This window comes from Amblyomma maculatum, chromosome 1 (genome assembly GCF_055883805.1).
Source record: "Amblyomma maculatum isolate TAMU_Amacu chromosome 1, ASM5588380v1, whole genome shotgun sequence".
In the NCBI taxonomy this organism is placed as follows: domain Eukaryota; kingdom Metazoa; phylum Arthropoda; class Arachnida; order Ixodida; family Ixodidae; genus Amblyomma; species Amblyomma maculatum.
In genome coordinates, this window is record NC_139344.1 from 373,949,248 (window position 1) to 373,970,149 (window position 20,902).

Consider the following 20,902-nt stretch of genomic DNA (forward strand, 5'->3'; position numbering starts at 1 on the left):
ACACAAGTCACCAAATTTGTGAATGCGAAATGCTTCTAATACCAGGCTTGAGGTCTAACCCGCCTACTTGGCGACGATTGTGGTCTGATTCAGAAACGCCTCACAGTTTTTGCAATCGCCAGAATGAGGCTATGTTATTTCGGCGTGACTGATTTTCTGTCTTTTGCGTGTCCACGCACAAATAAGTTACGAGGGCTTTGCAGGAGAGTCCACCAAGAGATTGGAAAGGCCTATCAGAAGAAGCATCGAGAGCATTTTTAAGCTGTTGTTACGATGTTGCTTACAAGATCTCACCCATGCAGCCGTTTCTACATCAGGGAGACGGGACATTGTCCCAGAGTGATTGTGCGAACCTGCAAAAGACAGTAAAAATCAGTCACGCCAAAAAAAACATGTTGTGGACGTGTCCATCAACGGCTCCAGTTAGACAACGGCTACTCATGATGGTGGGCCTGCGGTGAAACCGCGATTGTGATTACGAGAAGTGGACAATGAACAATCACTACGCCGCCAACCTTTGCGAATACCTAAGTACAACTGGACTTCACTCCTCGTTTTAACTTTCTATCTCCTGCATCCCATTCCTCCTTTTTCAACTTATGCCTTGTGGCAAACTTTTCGGGGAAAAAAAAACAAACAAACACATGGCCACACATTTTGCCGACTGCGAAAACTGTGTGGTGTTCCTGAATCAAACCGCAATAATCGCCAAGTAGAGAAATTAGATCTCGCACCTGATATCAGCATTTCACATTCCCAGATTTGGAGGAACGTGTGTGAGTGAACCATCGGTGGCTCTATTTCCACAAGAGCTAGCATTTCTTAATGATGACCGTTTTTGATAGCCCAACGTAGGCATGTTGTGATCATGATTGTGCTGCCAAATGTGTTTTTGTGTGTTTTGCTTTCCATGCCGCATTACGTTGCTTGCATCTTTTCGCAATAAACCATTTGGTTGCTAGTCAGTGCATATATTTGGTCCTTCTCTGCTGTCACGTCTATAAGTGCTGTTTTAGTCATTCCCTTCAGAGAAGTTTATTGGATGGCACAGCACCTCGTATTGTAAAGACAGAGGGACATCAAGATGTTTGGTTTGGTTTCGTAGGGTTTAACGTCCCAAAGGAACTCGGGCTATGAGAGACGCCATAGTGGAGGACTCCGGAAATTTCGACCACCCGGGGTTTTTTAACGTGCACCGACATCGCACAGCACATTAACAAGCATGAAGATGTTTCTCTAATGGATTTGGTACAATAAACATCAGGCAATACAGTGATTTCATTACATTTTTGCATTTTCTGCCCTTTGCTGAATAACAAAGAGCAAGTGCTGGGCACAGCATCACCTCACCCAATGACACATAGCAGGAAGTACAGGAAATTGAATGGAATTGATTTCACAACAATTTTGTTAAATCCCGCTCCAAAAATACATTGCATAGTAGGTGCTCGTGTACTGCACAATGTCGGTGCACATTAAGCGAACACCAATTAGTCAAAATTACCCAGAGTCCTCCAATGTGGTGTCCTTTAGGCTGAGCTGCATTGGGACATTACTAAGTCCTATGAGCCAAACTAAAACAAAAATGCAAATATTTTAATGAAATTTAGGGTCACAATAGAGCTCAGTCTATAAGGATATGACACGCTAGCGTTAGCAGCTCTGACACATCGTCATTTGCATACGTGCCCTTTGCAACTGGCTTAATCTCTTGAATTTTTTTAACTGTGCCTCTATTATCCCACAGATACTCTCGATAAAGTAGTAAGCTATCACATTTTGTGAAAGACCACCCAACACAGATATGAAGCCCTGCTTAACAAACCTGTCCGAAAGTGCCTAAATGGCTCAGAAGTGATGCGACTTAGGACTGGAGGGTTTGATTTCCTTTACCCTCTCATCTCAAAGGAAAAGCCGCCAGCATGGCCATGTTGTGTGGTCTTGTGACGTCATGCAACCGTACCATTATTCAGCGTCCGGCCACGTCGGCTGTCAGCTTCTTCACTTCTAAGGCCAACACTGAATTTTCTGGAGAATGGGGCCTTTAAAAAAAAAGGAATGCTTTCCATGCACGGAGATCATGACTGACATCACCAAGACCACACATCACCACCCTTCATCAGCAGTACAAGTCAAGACAGCAGCAGCACGGCCGAGGAAGCCACATTTTTATTCCTCCTTGAAAGTTGTTTTTTTTTTTTTTTTTTACTCTCTCATTTACTCTAGGGCGCATCACATAAACCACAGACAGATGTCATCGACTGGAAACCCACTGCTTGCTCTCCGTAAGTAGACGCAAGGAAAATGGGTGGCAGGAGGGGGAGGGGGGTGTAAGAGCTGGAACACACTGTGTTGACGATACCAGCTGCAGTGTCTGCACTGCAACTCGTGCAAAAATTATAAAAAGAAAATAATAAACAAAGAAAAGCTCAGCCCTCAATGGACCCTTTTGGGGCACGCACGTTTCTTGGCAATACTGCCGTGAAGAAGAAAAAAAAAAATTCGCTACAACAGCTTCTCTCGCACTGTACACCGGAGCAAGAAGGCATCTACAACCGCAATTTATCCAGTCGTAAGCCTTCAATGTATTCTTTACCACCTGCCAGTACCTCAAAACCCTGTACTGTACGCTGGAATGTTCAGAGACAATGTCACGTCCCTGTCACATACAGCGATACACACATTTGAGGGGGGTGGGAAGAGGAAAAAAAAATGGAAGCGTAAGCACAGCGTCTGTCACTAGTTTTGTAGACTGGAGAGTTTAAAACACTGTGTGCAATGCTAGAGTATAATACCACTGAGTTCCTTATGTATATTCATTCCAGTGCTGGCCCAATATCGCATTGAGGCAGAGCGTCTAAATCTGTCCTTACATTGTCTTTCCTCCCCGTCTCTTTGAGGGAAGAAAGCATACAACAATGTGACCTCTCAAAAAATGGTGGAGGACAAGACTAGACCAAAAAAACATAAGGGTAATTAATGGATGGTGAAAAACGCTGTGGCGTGGGTAGGGAGGCAAAAAGGGCACGGGGAAGAGGTGCATGTGGAACAGGCGCATATTTTACACGAACGCGAGATGGTATGCATGTGAGATGACAATGAGATCATGATCTGATCATCATAAACTTAAAGACAATGAACTGTGAAAGAAGAGCAAAATATAACTGCCAAAAGACAAGCTCAGGAAAAAAAAATATTTCTCGTATCCTGTCCTTCCATTCCTTGATAGGAAAGGAGTAAATAGCCCAACTTAAATCTGCGAGGGTCAAATGTAAGAAAAATATTTTAAATAACTAAGGCATAACAAGTGCAAACTATAAGTCCACGACAGACTTTGTCTTGGCAGAACTCGTTAATTTTTCTTCGCTTCACACAAAAACAACATGGGAAAGTGCTTGTTGTCCTTGTGTGTGCGCTTTGTCATAATGATGACTTTGTCAGCTGGCTGGTCGTTCTCATAAGTGCTCTTTTTTTTCAATGGCACTCGTGGATGATGAAAACACAAAAAAATAAGTTACCCCTTTTGTACAACCATCAGGCAGATGCATGACGAGCTAAAATGCAAAGCATAGAAAAAAAAAAAAAAAGAACCGTGTCTTTCTTTTTCTTTTTGCCCCTGTTGGCGTTGGGTGGATGAGGAAAAAAAACAAAAAAAAAACAGGCAAACGAGGCTGCAGAAGACAACAAGCGAGACACTCGGGGGGGGGGGGGGGGGGGGGGGGGGGAAATCACGCGGACGCCGTACCAGCCAAACGATGGGAGTGTGCACTGCTCACAAAACCGAAGCATGGTGCTGGTATAGTGCGGGCTAACACAGAACAGAGAAAAAGACTGGCAAGAGTTTCAACTGCTTTCTGCAGGAAATAAAAAAGATAAATAAACCAAGGGCAACCTCTTCCTAGTGACTAAACATGAGTGCATGCAAATAACAAGCACTATGATGAAACTCAACTGTGCAGAACACACACGAAAAAAAATAAAAAGGCGCACACACACAAAAAAAAGAAATCCTCATCATGGAACTGCAAGAAAGCAGTGACTGTGAAACCGAAGGCAGTAACCGAAGGCAGAACCTGCAGAGGCAGGCGAGGCAGCAAAAAAACTGATAATTGCTGTCCAGGTTCTTTTGACATTGACACATTTGCACACAATGCAGGCATAAGAGGGGAAGGGGGGAGCAAGAGAGGAAAGGTGCACAGTGAAATGGATGCAGCAATAGTCTGCGGCAACGGCCTCCGCTTCCACGCACAAAATCTGGCCACATCATGTTCAGTCATCTCGGCTCCCACAACTACAGGGGCCACACAACTACAGAGAGGACGCAGTTTATGATTATTAACCACCCGAGACGCAGAAGCAGCGGGCATCATCGGCACCTGTCTAGTTCCCAGCATTTACTGTTGAACTCCCCGCATGCTGATTAGCACCACCGATGCGCCAGCTGACAGTGCCGAGCCGTGAGCTCCAAAGTCCCGGGCCATTAATAATGACAAACGTCGCACTCATTTACGTCAACAAAGGTTTTGAGACGTCTTCCTGCCACCTTAGGGGGAAAGTACAGCAAACCATTCAAGCTGGGGAGAAGAGAAAGTAGCATGTGTGTGAGTGTTGGGTGTATGTATGTGTGTATACGTGAAGCCAAAATGTGCTCAATGGTCGGAGGGGACCATCTTGGGTGTGTAGACGGAGGCGTTGGGGTCCAGGTTGGATTTCGGAATCTTCTTCTCCTCGACGACAGGACCGGGGGCTGTGATGAATTTCGGGCTGTACAGCAGAGATGAGACGATCTCGGAGTCGAGCGGCACTGGTGCCGGTGCCGCTGGGTATGTGCTGGTGGCTGGCATGACCGCCATCACCTCGGCGATCTTCGTCTTCAAGTCCTCGACCTCCTTCTCCTTGTGTGTCAGCATTGCTGCACAAGAATGCACATACCAGCTCAGGTACCGTCGAACAAACACATCTTGTACGGCCTAATTCAAACCCTGAAGAGGGCAGAAGATTTTGCGTGAGTTACCAGAATTTTGACAAATCAATAACTGATTGAAATCGCGCCTCCTCGACGCAAAGGCATACCTTGGCAAATCTCCTGCTGACGCTTTGCCTCCCCGAGTGCTGAGAAGAGGTCCATCTTTAACCTCGTCTCTGCACTGAGCGAGTTCTCCAGGTGCGCGTTCTTGTCTTGCATGGCTGACAGTGCGGACATGAGGATCTCTGTGTCCCCAATGGAGTCTTTGTACTGCCGCAGAGACTGCATGCAGGAAAACAATTGTCTCAATTCAGCTTCAAATCTTTGTCCATTTTTTTAGTCAAGCAAAGCAGATTAATACGACACACCTCTAACTCTTCGTGAGCAAACGAAATTATCTCTGGCTCTGCAGTGCTCTGCGGTCATGACTGCCGTTACCTGAATGCAGACCTGCAACAATGTGTAACAATACACACAAGCTGAATAATAGCTAACCCTGCAGTGCTCAAACTACAAATAGCAGCTCTCCTGGGGTTTAACATCTTGAAATAACACATGGGATACACAGTGGAGGGCTCCAGTCTGATCTAGACTCCTTGGGGTTCTTTACTGCGCAGAAACATTGCACAGCACACAGGTGCCTTTTGCACTTTGCCTCCAGCAGAACATGGTGGGCATCAAATGTGCGAGTTTAGAATCATCAGGTAGATGCCAAAGCCACTAAACCATCACAGCAGGTCTGGAAAAGCTCCGCCAGTTCAAACGTTAGAATATACAGATACGGAACAGACCGTAGCATCATCCAGGGGTGGAACCAGGCGCGAGCATTTTGGAGCAGCTTTGGAGCAACGAAACGAGAGCTTTGGAACACGTATTTAAGGTCAAATTCCTTTGACAATAGCAGTTTTCTTTTTCTGAAATACAAAATCTCGAATCTGATTCCCCTTTAATGCAAGTTCAATGCCTTTCCAACTTCACACTCATCTCTGACCAGACAAATGGCCAAAGTATGCAAAAGATATAAAGGATGTATAACATAGGCTGACCTTAGCAACAACTTGGAACTGACCAGCAGCAAACGGAACACTTGCTGGTGCACTTCATAACTGAACACCTAGTCTGATCTAATGCATTTATTTAACTTCATAGATTTAACTGTCGCGTCTACCACTTCGATGGGCTCGAGCAGCAATACTACTTCGGAGTTCAGATTATTGGGCACATTTTTGCTCCCTATATTATGCATACCTACTTTATTTTATTTATTTAGAATACACCTCAAAGGCCACAGATATGGGGCATTACATGATCCCTCTTGATCCTATGTCTGGGCTGATAAACTCTTGAGCACTCGTTATTTTGTGTACCAAAAAGGCGCCTTCAGACCACAATAATGTGCCTTGACAAGCTTGGCGCCAGTGCCGCTCCCGTGCTTTTTTGCCAAACGTGAGATCGCAGACTGCAGTATGACCTCGATCGCCTTGTCTGTTTCTAAATATGGCAGAGGTCTTCACTGTCCTGTACATTACAAAATTCAAAAAAAGAGAGAAAGAAAAGCTGGCCAATTTACAGAGAAACGTAAGTATAAAAATATAAAGAGACCACCAAACTGGGACAATTTCTGAATGCCCAAGAGCAGCAAAAGTTTGTACACACATTCAGGCTAGTTGAAATTTCGGTGATTTTGGCAGTCAGGTTATCTTTTGTGGTGAGGGATCTTTCAGAAGGCCTTCTGTATCCCCCTGCTGCGGACATTGGCTCTACTTGCAAACACATATCGAGAAATATGCTTCCCTCAATACTACTGTGAGGATGCGATATGCTTTTTGTGTGCGTGAAGAGCTAGTACTGGTATTTATACAGTCTGCAATGCATCGCAGGCAGTCTTAGCTGCCAGCATTTTGCTTAAATGTATACTATCGATAGCAAAAGATAAGGGAACCTAGCCATCACGTGCCAAACCACACCAAACTGCTTGCAAGGACTGCCCGATGTAAGCAATCCAGATATCAAGACCAACACAGTGGACGGTACAATGGACAGCACAATCAAATTTTCCCAATTCAAAAGGTGCAGCACTTATATAGTAACACATCCAATCCTTTCTTGGGCCCCACATGCTAAAAACACTGGTAGTGATGATCAATAGTCATTGCAAAATGGGCGATGGCACTATCGTCAAGAAACAGCAGCCACTAGCAACAACACAATTGCATGCTTCTAATGCAAGGACGCAACTGCTAGCTATAGGATAGGAGGGTCATTGGTTGTTCACAAGTGAATAAAGTACAACCATTTATAGCATGGAAGAATGCAAACATTATCCTCATTCACAAGAAAGGAGACTCTAAGGACCTTAAAATTACAGACCAATCAGCTTACTGTCTGTTACGTATAAGGTATTTACTAAGGTAATCGCCAATAGAATCAGGACAACCTTAGACTGCAATCAAGCAAAGGATCAAGCAGGGTTTCGGAAACGGTACTCTACTATCGATCATATCCATACCATCAATCAGGTGATAGAAAAATGCTCGGAATATAACCAGCCCTTATACATAGCATTCATTGATTACGAAAAAGCATTTGACTCAGTTGAAACCTCGGCGGTGATGCAGGCATTGCGAAATCAGGGGGTAGACGAGCCGTACGTGAAAGTGCTGGAAGATATATATAGTGGCTGCACAGCAACCATAGTTCTACATAAAGAAAGCAATAAAATTCCCATAAAGAAAGGTGTTAGGCAAGGAGACACAATCTCCCCAGTACTATTCACAGCTTGTTTAGAGGAAGTATTTAGAGACTTGGAATGGGAGCAGTTAGGGATAAGGGTAGATGGAGAATACCTCAGTAATCTGCGATTTGCTGATGACATTGCCTTGCTAAGCAACTCGGGGGATGAACTGCAAATAATGATTGATGACCTAGACAGAAAAAGTAGAATGGTAGGCTTGAAAATCAATATGCAGAAGACTAAGGTAATGTTCAACAGCCTCGGGAAGGAACAGCAGTTTACATTAGGTAGCGAAATACTGGAAATAGTAGGCGAATATGTCTACTTAGGACAGGTAGTAACCGCAGATCCAGACCATGAAAAGGAAATATCAAGAAGAATAAGATTGGGATGGAGCGCATTTGGCAAGCACTCGCAGATTATGACTAGCAGCTTACCGGTATCGCTCAAGAGGAAAGTGTACAACAGTTGCATCTTGCCTGTACTCACCTATGGGGCTGAAACGTGGAGGCTAACCAAGAGAGTTCTACTTAAGTTGAGGACAACCCAGAGGGCTATGGAACGAAAAATGGTAGGGGTAACATTAAGAGATAGAAAGCGTGCAGAGTGGGTCAGAGAAATAACTCAAGTTAATGACATTCTAGTGGAAATTAAGAAGAAGAAATGGACATGGGCAGGACATGTAGTGCGAAGAGAGGATAACCGATGGTCGCTGAGGGTAACAAACTGGATTCCAAGGGAAGGAAAGCGTAGCAGGGGGAGGCAGAAAGTTAGGTGGGCGGATGAGATTAAGAAGTTCGCAGGGGTCAAGTGGATGCAGCTAGCACAGAACCGGGTTAAGTGGAGAAATATGGGAGAGGCCTTCGCCCTGCAGTGGGTATAATCAGGCTGATGATGATGATGATGATTTATAGCAAGGGACTAACTTATCGCTTTGCCGCCATGCTGTCAAGTACTTAGCAACTTTACTAGAACAAACTCAGCTTCACGGCTCCGCCTGGAGAGGTGTGCCCGATAGCAATCGCATGAGCTAACAGTGCTGCAGTCGACTTTTGCTCTTTGCTGGGCGCATCGTCTGCTACACGCGGCGTGGAAGCATAAGGAGTGGCTGGCACACATATAGCTGTTACATGCTACCGTTGCACTCTATACGGCTGCAATGCAGTTACGACTGCATTACGACAGTTTTGGCTTCGATGGCATGCATTAACTCAGTGAACGCGTTTGTGCGATGCAAAATTTAATGCCGTGAAACAAGTGTGACAATGTAGTCAACTTTCTCGCCAGGAGTGATGTTCTGGTTGGGGATGGGAGGAAAGGGGGGTAGCGTGGTGCTTTCAACTGTCTCCTCGATTGAGGGAACGAACCAACGTTCTAGTAACGTTGCCTGCTCTTCAGTTTCATTTCTTTTTATTATGCGATATCGTGATGCCCAAGTCATTTCATATTAAATTACGACGTAACTGTTTATTGTGGAGTGTTCAGTGCGGTACCATGCAATTTTTCACTTCTTACTTAGCATCCACCTTCCTTCCAGTTTCAGTCCGATTTGTGACAGGAATTCAAGCTTCTGACATGTGTGCCTCCAATTCTATGCTGTTCACTGTAAACGTAGCGTGTGTGCCGAGAAGATGCTACGTCTTTCCCCTAAAATCAAACGAAATAGACTTACACTTTGCCAACTATGTGTCAGCCTCTAGATGCCTAAAATTGGCAGAATAAAGAGACGGTGTTAAAGGCACTATCGCGTCCTCTCTTAAGACAAAGCTTTAAGCATTCTGCTATATTTTTTTTTTTAACATCAGGCCTCTTCATGCTGGCCTGCATGCTTTGCTCTGGGGGTAACGAAGCCTATAGAAACGATTACTTGGAAGTCTGTCATTTGTTTGTGTCACTGATAGATGTACTCGAGATTAAAAGGTGGGTACAAGCTCTGCACAGATGAGATAATTTACTTCGAAGTGAACAATTTCTGACTGGCATTTAGAAAAGAACCTATATTCAAGTACTCTCGTGATAGTTTGTGTAGCAAGGCTCTTTTTTTTTTGCCGGCACATATTTCGAAAGCAAAAGGAATATACCTAAGAGAAAGCACCCTAATAATCACTCTGCCCTGTGTGCTTCGAAAGCCGGAAGAGAACTTGCAAGATTCCAAGAGCCTATCAGTGTACATAGCGCAAATCGGACAGCTGAGCTGCACAAACGGATTTTGATTTGGATCACTTTAAGCTCGTCGCAGTACCAGCAATTAAAAGGAAATTTGAGTATTTTTGCGAGGAAGGAATAGACGAGCCATGAGGGCAAGCAAATTTTCTTGTTGAGAAGAATTGTCATTAAGTGGTTAATTGTCACGGCAATGATGCTGCGCATAAAGTTCTCATATCATGTGAATTGAGCATTGATTACGCAGACTGAAGCACGTGAAGAAGTGAAATTGTGCGCGGGCCTTCCAACTCAGAGCTAATGCGAAGAGAAGAGACATAAGAACTGCAGAGAAATTCGGCAAGCAAGATGATCACAAAAATGAAGATATCTTCAAAATAACTGAGTATGCAGCGTAGAAAATGCATGATGCGGTAGCTAACAAGAAAAAGAGAATGAATAAATAAACCTTTTATTTGATTGAAGAGATGACTCTCAGCTGCTGTTTGGGTAATTAAGGAGTTAGGAGGGATGGGAGTGTAGCTTCTCGCTTCTCCACAGTTCTTCAAGCCATTTCTCGTTGTTAAAATATAAGCATCTAAAAGCTCAGAAGAGGATCTAGACCGGCATCTACAATCTAGGCCTTTCAGAAGTGCAATGGTTGGTACGTCCGGCTCCTGCCTGGACTGAGGTACAATATGTTGAACAGCTTCGTAACTGCATTTTTGTGAGGCGGGCAAGCACAAAAGCTTCTGAAAGAACTCAAGATGTGCTACGAACCAAGCATATGAGCTCTAAGCTTATTGCATGCATCGAAGTGAATTCACTGCAAATATAGTTTTTGCTGTTGAAGCATAACAAAATCACATGCAAAAAAAAAAAAAAAAAAGATTGTCAGGGGAAGTTGGGAACGCTAACGCTCATTTCCCACTAGACACACACACACACACATAAAAAAGGATTATGCTGCCCACTCTACTATTTCCCAAAAGAAGTCAAATGTTCTCTTCTTAATTGCTTGTAACCTTGCAATGTTTGTCTAAGTTGATGAAGTCAAGTTCTGGTTGTTTGCTGCATTTCATTAGTATCCGATGTTAAGTGTTGTTGGCAATATTGCATTTTTACTAATTTCCTTGTTGCGCTAATAAACAACTTAGGTTCATGCAATTAACTTCTAACGCCCTTTCAGGTGCTGTAGATACCTTGAATATTGTGTTTTAAAACTGCAGTCCAGTGCTAGTTTGAAATTACATTAACTTCCCCTACAAGCAGTAAAACTATGTCATCTTTCTTTTCTATGTGTTTGTGTGTGTAAAGGAGGAGGGGAATCTCTGAAGGGCGCGACTTGATTACTCGCAATATAAGTTTTTTTTTAATAGACTCATGCGCTTGTTCAGTCATTTCATTTCGCAGTGCGCACTCCCATTCTCACTGATTCCTCTTTCAGTAAACTCATTAAATATAACTCTTCACATCTAATGTTGCTTTAGACAACAAAAGAATAATTTTTAGGGATAATAGTGTGATAGTGATTTTGGGGATAATAATAGGGATGAGGAATAATTTTATAGAGAGTGCGAGAGTACCAATCCGGAGCTATGTTCTACACCATACCTCGAAAGTCAGACATTAAGAAAAGCACTTCTGATTAGGCGATGACAGAGGCCGTTTATTCGTAATCTGTGTTCACTGTATCGTTTTATGCGAGTAGCCAGGCTGCTAGCAGATTTCTGCATGTATTGGAGGCTGACACCCACTGCATACCTTATAAGGTTGGAGTGCTCCTATGCACTGAAAATTTGACTAATCTGCTTGTATGACAGGATCTATGCCCTGAAAGAACACACTACAAAACACAGGTCAGGGAGCAAAACAAAAAACAGTGCTTCTGAGCAAGCCGACGGCGCTCACACTTGTTCTACAGCATAACAAGAGAATTTCGCATAACACTAACGCATTCTGCAAGGTAATGCGTCACTTCGAAGCCAAAGCTGTCATAATGTAGTTATAATTATACTGCAGCGATGTACAGTGCAACGGCAGCACGCAAAAGCTATGTGTGTGCGGGCCGCTCTGCTGTTCTGCGCCGCATGTAGCAGATGACGCGCCCGGCAAGGAGCGAGAGTTGACTGCAGCGCTGCTAGTTCGCGCGACGGCCACCTAGAACACACTCCTCTGCTGAGGGGGATGGGAAGCTGTGAAACTTAAGTTTGTTCTAGTAAAGTTGGTACTTAGTAACTGCATGCAGGCAGAACTTCAGCTAAAAGTAGGTGATGGCCAGTTCAAAGAATGAAAACCAGCGAGCTGCAAGGCTAGCACACAACGCTTGACAGGACTTTTAGAAACTAATTAACTTTTAGGAACTGATGAAATGCCAATCAAGCAGGTGCGGTGGCTGCCTAAACAAATGCACGATGCTATTTCCTACATACCTACTTTTAGCAGTTCACGCATAAATGAATGCTGCACTGCAACCTCACATTGATAATCATGTAATACTCATTTCTAGTGTGCACCTTCTTTTCTAGATAAAGAGAATCACCTGAAAATGAGATGACCGTTAGAATAGAGTACAAAGACATCATTACATCATAGGCATCACAAAATGAAGGCTCGGAATTTCTCACAAGCCAGTATCGCCTACCGCAATCATGGATATCGACAGACCTTGCAAGCATCAGAATTCTCCACTCAGCAAGGCTACGACTTGACTGAGCCAATAGGGACGCATTGGTTGCAAAAAGATGCCGAGTTCACTATATCGCCGAGATAAAAAAAAGAGAGAGAGAGAGAGACAAAAGAGAAAAGAAAGAAAAATAATCTTGCGAGTGTAGGCAAGCGACAACTGCCCCTGGATGCCTCACATGCATTTGGTGTTCCTGGAACTAGCATGTGCCACTGATGGAAGCAAAGGGACAAGATATACACAAGCAAGTTGACTCAAGATGGCTTTAATGAGAAGAACAAGAGCCGATTTTAGAAAAAGGTAGCCTTGAATGTAATGGTTATGCAGCTAGCGAGGCACAAAGGCCTAAAGCAGGGAGCATTAAAAGTAGGAGGTACTTGACTACTAACTTATTCGGAACATGTAAATGCTTACTTTGAATGCAAACATGCATGTGAGCGGAAGGTATGACCGAGGCAAAGCTGTTGTTTATTTCACCATGACATTAGAGTGGTTATGACAAAGGTCTGTGTTTAAAGTGAAAAAAATATCTCGTTATCGAAACCTAAAAAATCCCCCTGCGCATTACGATTTTGAAGGCACCACACTTTTACGTTGTACAAAAAGACAGCGGGCAATGATTTTAAATACGAGATATTTCAACGAAGTCAATGATCTACTTTCAAGTGCACTTAAGTTCAGTTAGTTAACCCTGTCCTTAAAAGTGACTCAGCAGTACCACAGTAGTAAATGTGGTACTATGCTCTCTATGTTATGAGCTTCAAGGACACAAACTGAAAGAAAACGAAAGATGAGAAAACGAGTACAGAGAAATAAGGCAAAGGGATTCGTGGCCTCCTCAGTCTGTTTAAAAGAAGAACAATTGCAAACATGGTGTACTTGTGCCTCCCGCTCCATGACCCGCAGCTGGTCCTCCCGGACTTTCAGGTCCCTCCTTAGCTGTCGTACGTCATTCTCCAGGTCTCGCCGCCGCGCTTTGCAGCTCTCCGTGCACTCGCTCCTGCACACAGGCCCCAAGACCAGTCACATCCCAGCCCTCTCTGTCAAATTCCCATGCCCTGTAGCACTTTCACAACTCAAATCAATTTCAGCTTGGCAAGACTAGCGCCTCCTTTCTAGTTTTGTGACCCCAGAGCATTGCACTAGCCTAGTTTTTGAACGCACAGAGCATGTTAACAATACTGGATTTCCGTTGGCAATCACTGTGGTATTTCTGCCACTTCACCCTCTATGCCGCAAGCTAACCGAAAGTAATTTTGGGAAAACCAAAACTCAACCAATTGAATGAGACCCTACTTCGCAATAGTTCTGCACTTATGATTTCTGAGATTGATGACGCAAATTCTCTAAACATCACACATTCAGTTAAGTTATCACCAATGAACCAGATGACAATTCTCCCGATCCATATTACTTTGCACATCTGCTCATGAAAAGTAGTACTATCATGTTTGATCCCATCACCATTGCTAAGATAACTGAATCATTGAAGAATTCATCATGCACTGAAGTTGCCAACAGCGGCGTCAAAGTGCTGAAAATTATTACACACATGTGTAGCCCGTTTTCATCACTTGTCTTCTAATAATTGCTCAATATCGGCTTTACTATCCTCAAGAAAGGAAGCCATTATTCACCGATTAACTGCGGCCCATTTTCCATTAACAAGCACTTTTTGTAACCTAATGAAACATTTTATACTAGCAAAATGCTAGCTTCCTAATGTTCCTAAACAATTTTTTTCTCTAGGTCAGCATGGTTCTGGCAAAAATCATTTTTGTGACACTCAACTTGCTCTTTTCCTAAGCATCCTACATTCGAACATGGACTACAACATCGCAACTGGCATAATATTTCTATATTTCAAAAAAGTATTTGATAAGTTTCCCAACCTGTCATGTCTGGACATCTATCAGTGTTTTTAGTTCGATTCAAGAGTTTTTAAAACTACCAGCAGTTTGCATATGCTTACTCACACCAGTCATCCTTAACAGCTCTTACTCTACAGGCATACTGCAAGCTACAGTGCTTGAACCCCTCCTTTTCCCGATATACTATATAAATGACCTGCTTTGTAAAGTTCCTTCTCATGTCCCCCTGCCAAGAATTAACCCAGCTTACCATATCGAATTACAAAATGACCTCACTCACATACAAGACTGGTGTAACACTTGGCTGATGTCATTAAATGTCCCTACAGCTCTATTGACATTCATTTATCAACACTTGCGATTATCTTCTACATCCAATAGCATCCAGATTATAACAAGTGAATCATTAAACTACTTCTTGGTGTGCACTTTCATGTGGCCTAACTTGGTCATATCAGATACAAAATTCCGCTACGCATACTCTAGGCTAGTTTCCTCGGTGTTCCCTTTTATTAAAAAGCTTGCTTTCCAAACGCTTGTGCAACATAAGCTAGAATATGCTAATGCTATTTTTGACCGGCACTATAGCAACCTTGCTAACGTTTTCAAGCCGATGCAGAACCATGAAACAAAATTCCTTCCACCTAATTACTCCTAGAATTAGACTTCTCAGTGCTAAAAGCTCGAAGCTTAGCCGCTTCAACCTCATGCCGCAGAATTGTGTATGAAACCATTTTCAAAAATTTTTCCATTCTTCGTTTCTTACTAACCTGCACATAAAAATAGCCCACCCTACTGACTGTTTCGACCCCCAAAATGAGATGCGCCACTGTAAGCACGGTGACTTTTCAGTAATCAATTTGCCTGTGCGCATCTATTTACCTGACCACCAAAGTTGCCACCATCACTGACCCACTAGCAAAGAAGGCATGTGCATTCTTTCTGAGCCCATCTCTCACCGTGCGAATGCAATGTTTTGAACAGGAACTCACCTGGCTGTGGCCATGGCGACCGCTGCCCGTGCAGCAGCAGCCTCTTCAGCCTTCTTGGCCTTACGCTCCTGACTCAGCTGCGTCTCCAGCACACTCCGAAGCTTCCGCTCTTCCTGCAGTCGCTTCTCCAGCAGGCTGACATTGGTCTTGTCCTGCTGCCGTGCCGTTACAAGGTTGTGAAGCCTGTGCAAATCGAACCGGGGGTGGGGGCAAAGATCGCCGTCATTTCGCACTCATGCGCAATCTAAGAAGAAGAAAGGCAAGATGCAATTCGAGGCACTTTTAACTAGCGTGAAACAACCTGGATGCGACAGGAGAAGACAACATGCACGTTAGTGTTCTGTCTTCTTCTTCTCTGCCTGTCTCAAATGTTGACCAGCCTACTAGTCGACCTACACTTAAGCAGCAGCAGCAGCGACATGCAAATTCTGTAGAGCAAGCCCACTGAACAGAAGACTTAAGTTGATTTGCACAGCCTCTTGCGTTACTGACTGCACAGAGGCAGCACTACATGCACTGACCACTGTAACACTAGCCAGCAGAGATCTGCAACAAGGCTCGTGTGATGCTAAGAGTAATAGGAGGCAGCTGCTGGCTTCCAAAACTGCCACGAAACAGTGACTGATGCATGTGGTGAGAATACAACCCAGTCACAGAGTCAGCACATTGTAAGATAGCAAAGTGAAGTGCAGTTAGCAAAAATTTGTGACTTTCGATTAACAGATAGAAAGAGGAAAAGGCAGACGCAGATGTGTATTCCTCCCACAAAGTTGCTCAGAAATTTTAACGGTCAGAAAAAAACAAAGGCATTGACGCACTACATAAAACATAAATTCTACAGTAGAGCCAAAGCTCAGCAGGCAGCGTAGTGTCACCTCGCATAATAGGACACTCAGCCATGGTACATTAGTGCCCCACTGTCACTGGAGCACTATAACGTATCATGCATCTGTACATCTCTCTCTACTAGTCTAGGTGGATATACCTTATAACCCTGTCACACGGCCAACTCAGAACTACCTTGAACTTCCTTGATCTGAAGGAGCGCAAGGGAGTCACAGGGAGTTTCGCTTCAAAGGAGTTGTCGCCGTGTCACATGGCCTGCAACAAGCTTCTCACAGAAGCCACCAGGGCACCATTAGGCACTACAGTAGAACCCCGCTATATTAAACTCTGATATAGTAAAAACTCAGATATAGTAAAGTTAAACTGAAGTCCCAGTTTATCTTCCATAGACAAATGTACATTTCCCTCCCTTTAGAGTAAAGACATTTTTGATAAAAATCGGTTATAGTAAAATGCACCTGGCCGCGGTGACGACTCCCACGATATGATATCGCCACCCGCGCACTACCTATAATCGCGAGGCAAAGATTTTTTTGTATTTCAAAACAGAAAAATAACACCCAGTGTTCTTTTAAGTGGCTTTACCATCAGGCTTAGCAGCATTTAGGAGAAGCCCACTTTACGAAAGCCTTGGAGCCGTAAGGAAAAGCACGCAGCGCGTAGGAAAAAAAGCAAAGCTGTCTTCAAAAATGTAAAGGAGGCGGTGCAGTCCGTACAGAAAGTAAAGGAGAGTAAAAGTGCCGCAAGAAATAGGGAAGAGGAAGAAACTGGCAGACATTCCCAGCACTGTGCAGCACGAAGCATGAGGAAGCGGAGGCAAGAAGTGGAGGTGCACTATGTTCGGTCTTGCAGCACTTGACTGCCACGCTCATTTATCATTTATTGCCTTTTAAAGGACGGAAACAGCAAAAAGTGACACCATGTTCATGCAAAGCTTTGGTTATCACATTCAATCATACTTGGTTGTGGTTGTATTTGTAGCTACGTTGTCCTCATGCTCAAGATGTACTTCCACAAGATGTAAAAATATATTTTTTTTAACTGAAAAAAAATTGCACGAAGACATAAGGGAGAGATGCAAGGTATTTCAGAGTGTTTTTTTCTCATTAAGCAACGAGATGTGTTCAATAAGTGCCCATTTAACAACCAGATAACATCTTCAGGACCATGTCATCACCAACAACTGATATAGTAAAGATTTTGCCGGTACTAGTGACTTTACTATAAAGGGGTTCTACTGTATTTTTATTTGTACAAACACTGAACAAAATAATGCCCAGAATGACTGATATATTTTTACACTTTTCTAATAACGCCCAGAACGACTGATATATTTTTACACTTCTCTTTCCTTCGCACAATGCAATTACCTAGACATATCGTTGTGAAATAAAACACATTTACTAAAAGCAACGACCATGTTCTAAACACAGCGATTTTGTCCGCTCCGCTGGACACCATGTGCAGCGTTTCCGACTCGGCTAGCCACCATGCCTCGGCATCCCCTTGTCCCCACCGCCTCTCTCTTTTGCCGTTCTGTCCACCGTGGTTATCTAATTTTTTGGTGCATTTTGGTTGTTTAACGATTGATAACCATGCTGTACTACTGTTTTGTCCACCATTTCGACGTGCTAACTGCGAGCGTGTTTTGCAAGTGATCAAAACAAGTGAAGCAGGCGCAGTCAAGCAAGAGTATGGTGCGGTTGCAAGAACTAAACTAGCTGGAATACTAATTTCATGCGATAAAAACTAGTGTATTTAAGAGCGAAAATAATTTCAGCAAAGAAAGTTTATTTGGCGACTCAGAAGTTAAGCACATTGAAAACGAGAGTACTCCCTTTACCCTTCAAGGTGAAGGGAGTACTCTCCGCTAGGAACTTCCTTAAACCTCTTTTCATAAAGGACTGCCGTCTGACACGGCACGCATCTCCCTCGAGGTAAAGAAGACCTTGGATGAAGGGAGTTGAAACGAGTTCAGCCGTGCCCGTGTGACAGGGGCATTACTCACTTCACCTTGTTTAAAAGCAACATTATGACACCTAAAAACAATAGACTCTCCTATACATTCAGTAAAATGAAAAAGCTGTCTCTGCTTAAAAAAATAACACCATCCTTTTCTGTAACAAGTGAGATGAATAGCAATAAAAATCAACAAAGGGTAGGCTAAATATTTTAAAAAGAAGCTAAGCTAATTTTTTTTTTCATATGAAATTTCATGACTCAATGTCTCACATGCATGGAAATAATATTTTTTTTCTTTAGCACAAACCATGACATTTTTTGAAAACTTGGGTGATCCCCAACCATGCCCCATGTGCCCCTGAGTAAGCTGGAACCCAATTGCTCAGATGTTTATAACGACAATAGCCATGCAAAAACAAGCTTCAAGCTCAAATGCAGTCTAAAGTGCTGTTCTTTCCTTAAAAACTCCAAATTAAGCAAGCAGGAGGTTTTGCTAAAAACAAAGCCATTTTTATTCAGAGGGAAGGCATAAAGAGATATTCAACTTACACTATAAACACTGTAGCCTTTGAAACAGGGTAGCTAGCTGTCTTAATATAAAAACTCCCAGTAAAAATTCAGAACTGCCGCTTCTTAAAACTGCAACTTTAAGGCACTATTCCTTCTTTTGCCTTAATGACTCTAGCTTGGACAGTGCCGCTGCGAGCCTTTCCTGTCCATTCTTCAGAAGGGCTTGTCCACTCTCAAAGTCTGCAAAATTTTTAGACTTGGCGTCTTTTGAGAAAAGCAGCTCAGAATTGGTGCTCATATTCCTGGCCAGCGTGATCTCTTACCATACTTTTTTCCGATTCTGACCACTTCTCTGGGAGTCCTTGTACTGTACGTCAGGGTAAGGTCGAGGCGCCTTTTCCCTTCGAGCCCCGTGCTGATTGGGGATTGAGAGGGAAAAATATTTTTGCAGGTCCAGGGTGGAGATTTTTTTACCCCGAGAGAGGCACGCTGCTGGTGCACTGTCACAACTGAGATAATCATTTAAGGGGGGACACGGGTCTTTGGGACCAAAAAATGACCAAAAAACCGATTTTCTGAAAATGGCATTTTTGGAATCTGTGGCTATTAATCTACAAGTTCACCAATTTTCTTCTTCCAGAAGTCAGTATTTTCAGCATAATAACGAATTGAAATCATCGCGCGGGCTGAATTTGCGCAGCAGCAGACGATAAAACGGCACATTTTTCGTTGCGCGCAACTGCCGTTCCGCCGGACCGATCTCGGCCATGTTAGGCTCGTTTGAAAGAGCGCTTTCTGGGTTTCAATTTCCCGCCGCTAGCGCTTGTCTGCCCTCAATGGCCACTGAGAAAAATAACCACAAAGAAAAACGAAAACGCGGCATCTGATTCGCTGCTGAGCGCACGTGACTGCAACTGAGCCATCCGATTGGCTGATTCTATCGCACGTCGTCTGCTTGCGGCGGGCCAGCAGCCGTTGAAAGCGTCCGAGACGCCATTTTGTTCTGAGTCGAGACCGAGGCGAGACGATGCCCCTCAGTAAATTCCGCTCGCGCCACAAATTCGGCAAAAAGAAGAAGAGTGCGCGCGGCGACAACTTTCGGAACCGTCCTGCGGCACCCGAAAGCTCCGAGGATGTGCAGGAGCCAGCGGCAAGTCAAGAAGTCCCCGCGGCCGAAATAGGCCTAGCGAGCTCGGCGGCGCCTACGCCCAGCGGACGCGTCCGCCACGACACGACGATGCTGCAGCCTTCGGACTTGATTGAAAAGAAAAGAAAAGCCGAAGGAATGCTGCAGGAGCTGGGTTCAACCGCAGCGACGAAGAGGAAAGCGGATTTCATCGCCACTTCTGACGCCCGTCTTCTTGACGCGACCGGCGGTTGCCGTGCGGACGATACGACGTTCACTGTTGTGAGTTTGGAGTCGCTGAACGAACTGTTGTCTGCTGTGAAATGTAAAGTGTGTGGCGGGGATGTCCATATTTCAAAAGGAAATCGTGAATATGGTCTAGCCGTTAAACTCTCTCTCGCGTGCGTGATTTGCGGGGACATTTCATCGGCATGGAGTTCGCCGCGCGTGCAAGGCAGCCAGAAGATAAATCCGTTTGCCGTGAATATCCTTGCTGCACGCGCGATGCAAAGTACCGGACATAGGCAAACGGCGCTGAATGATGTGTTTGCGGCGATGAACATATCTCATCGTGGCCTGCACACGAAAACGTGGCAGGACTACGTAAAGAGTAAGCTGACGCCCGCAGCAACACGCGCAGCCGAAGGAGTGTTGAAAGACAGCGCCCGTTCTGTTCGGCAACTCTATAACGAGTTGAACCTTGACAACCCCGGGAACATTTCTGTCTCTTTCGATGGTTCATGGATGACCCGGGGTCATTCATCCCACATCGGTGTCGGCGCCGTAGTAGAACTTTTTACTGGACTGGTACTTGACTATGTAGTTTTCAGTAACTTTTGTGCTGGGTGTGAGCGTGGGCCCAAAGAAGGTGACCCGTCCTATGAGGCGTGGAAAGAAAGCCACTTGTGCCAAAAGAACACGGACAAAAAGTCCGGTGAAATGGAAGTTCAGGCCGGACTTGTTTTGTTCGAAAGGTCACTGGAGAAACATGGCCTTAGGTACACGACCATGCTCTCAGACGGCGATAGCCGCACATTTCTTGCATTGCAAGAATCAGCTGTGTACGG

General features: G+C 44.2%; 1 protein-coding gene across 2 annotated transcripts in view; it reads right to left on the reverse strand.

Moving 5' to 3' along the window:
• Positions 1–3,996: 3,996 nt before the first annotated feature.
• LOC146208255 (macoilin) overlaps positions 3,997–20,902 on the reverse strand; it is a 41,836-nt gene continuing 24,930 nt past the window's right edge. For both annotated transcript variants that reach the window (XM_084592288.1, XM_084592280.1), the window contains exons 9-12: positions 15,392–15,574; positions 13,408–13,528; positions 5,074–5,248; positions 3,997–4,912 (exon numbers count right to left, since the gene is read on the reverse strand). In XM_084592288.1, the coding sequence (XP_084448414.1) occupies positions 4,650–4,912; positions 5,074–5,248; positions 13,408–13,528; positions 15,392–15,574 (742 nt within the window). In that variant the 3' untranslated portion in view covers positions 3,997–4,649. The remainder of the gene's footprint in view (positions 4,913–5,073; positions 5,249–13,407; positions 13,529–15,391; positions 15,575–20,902) is intronic.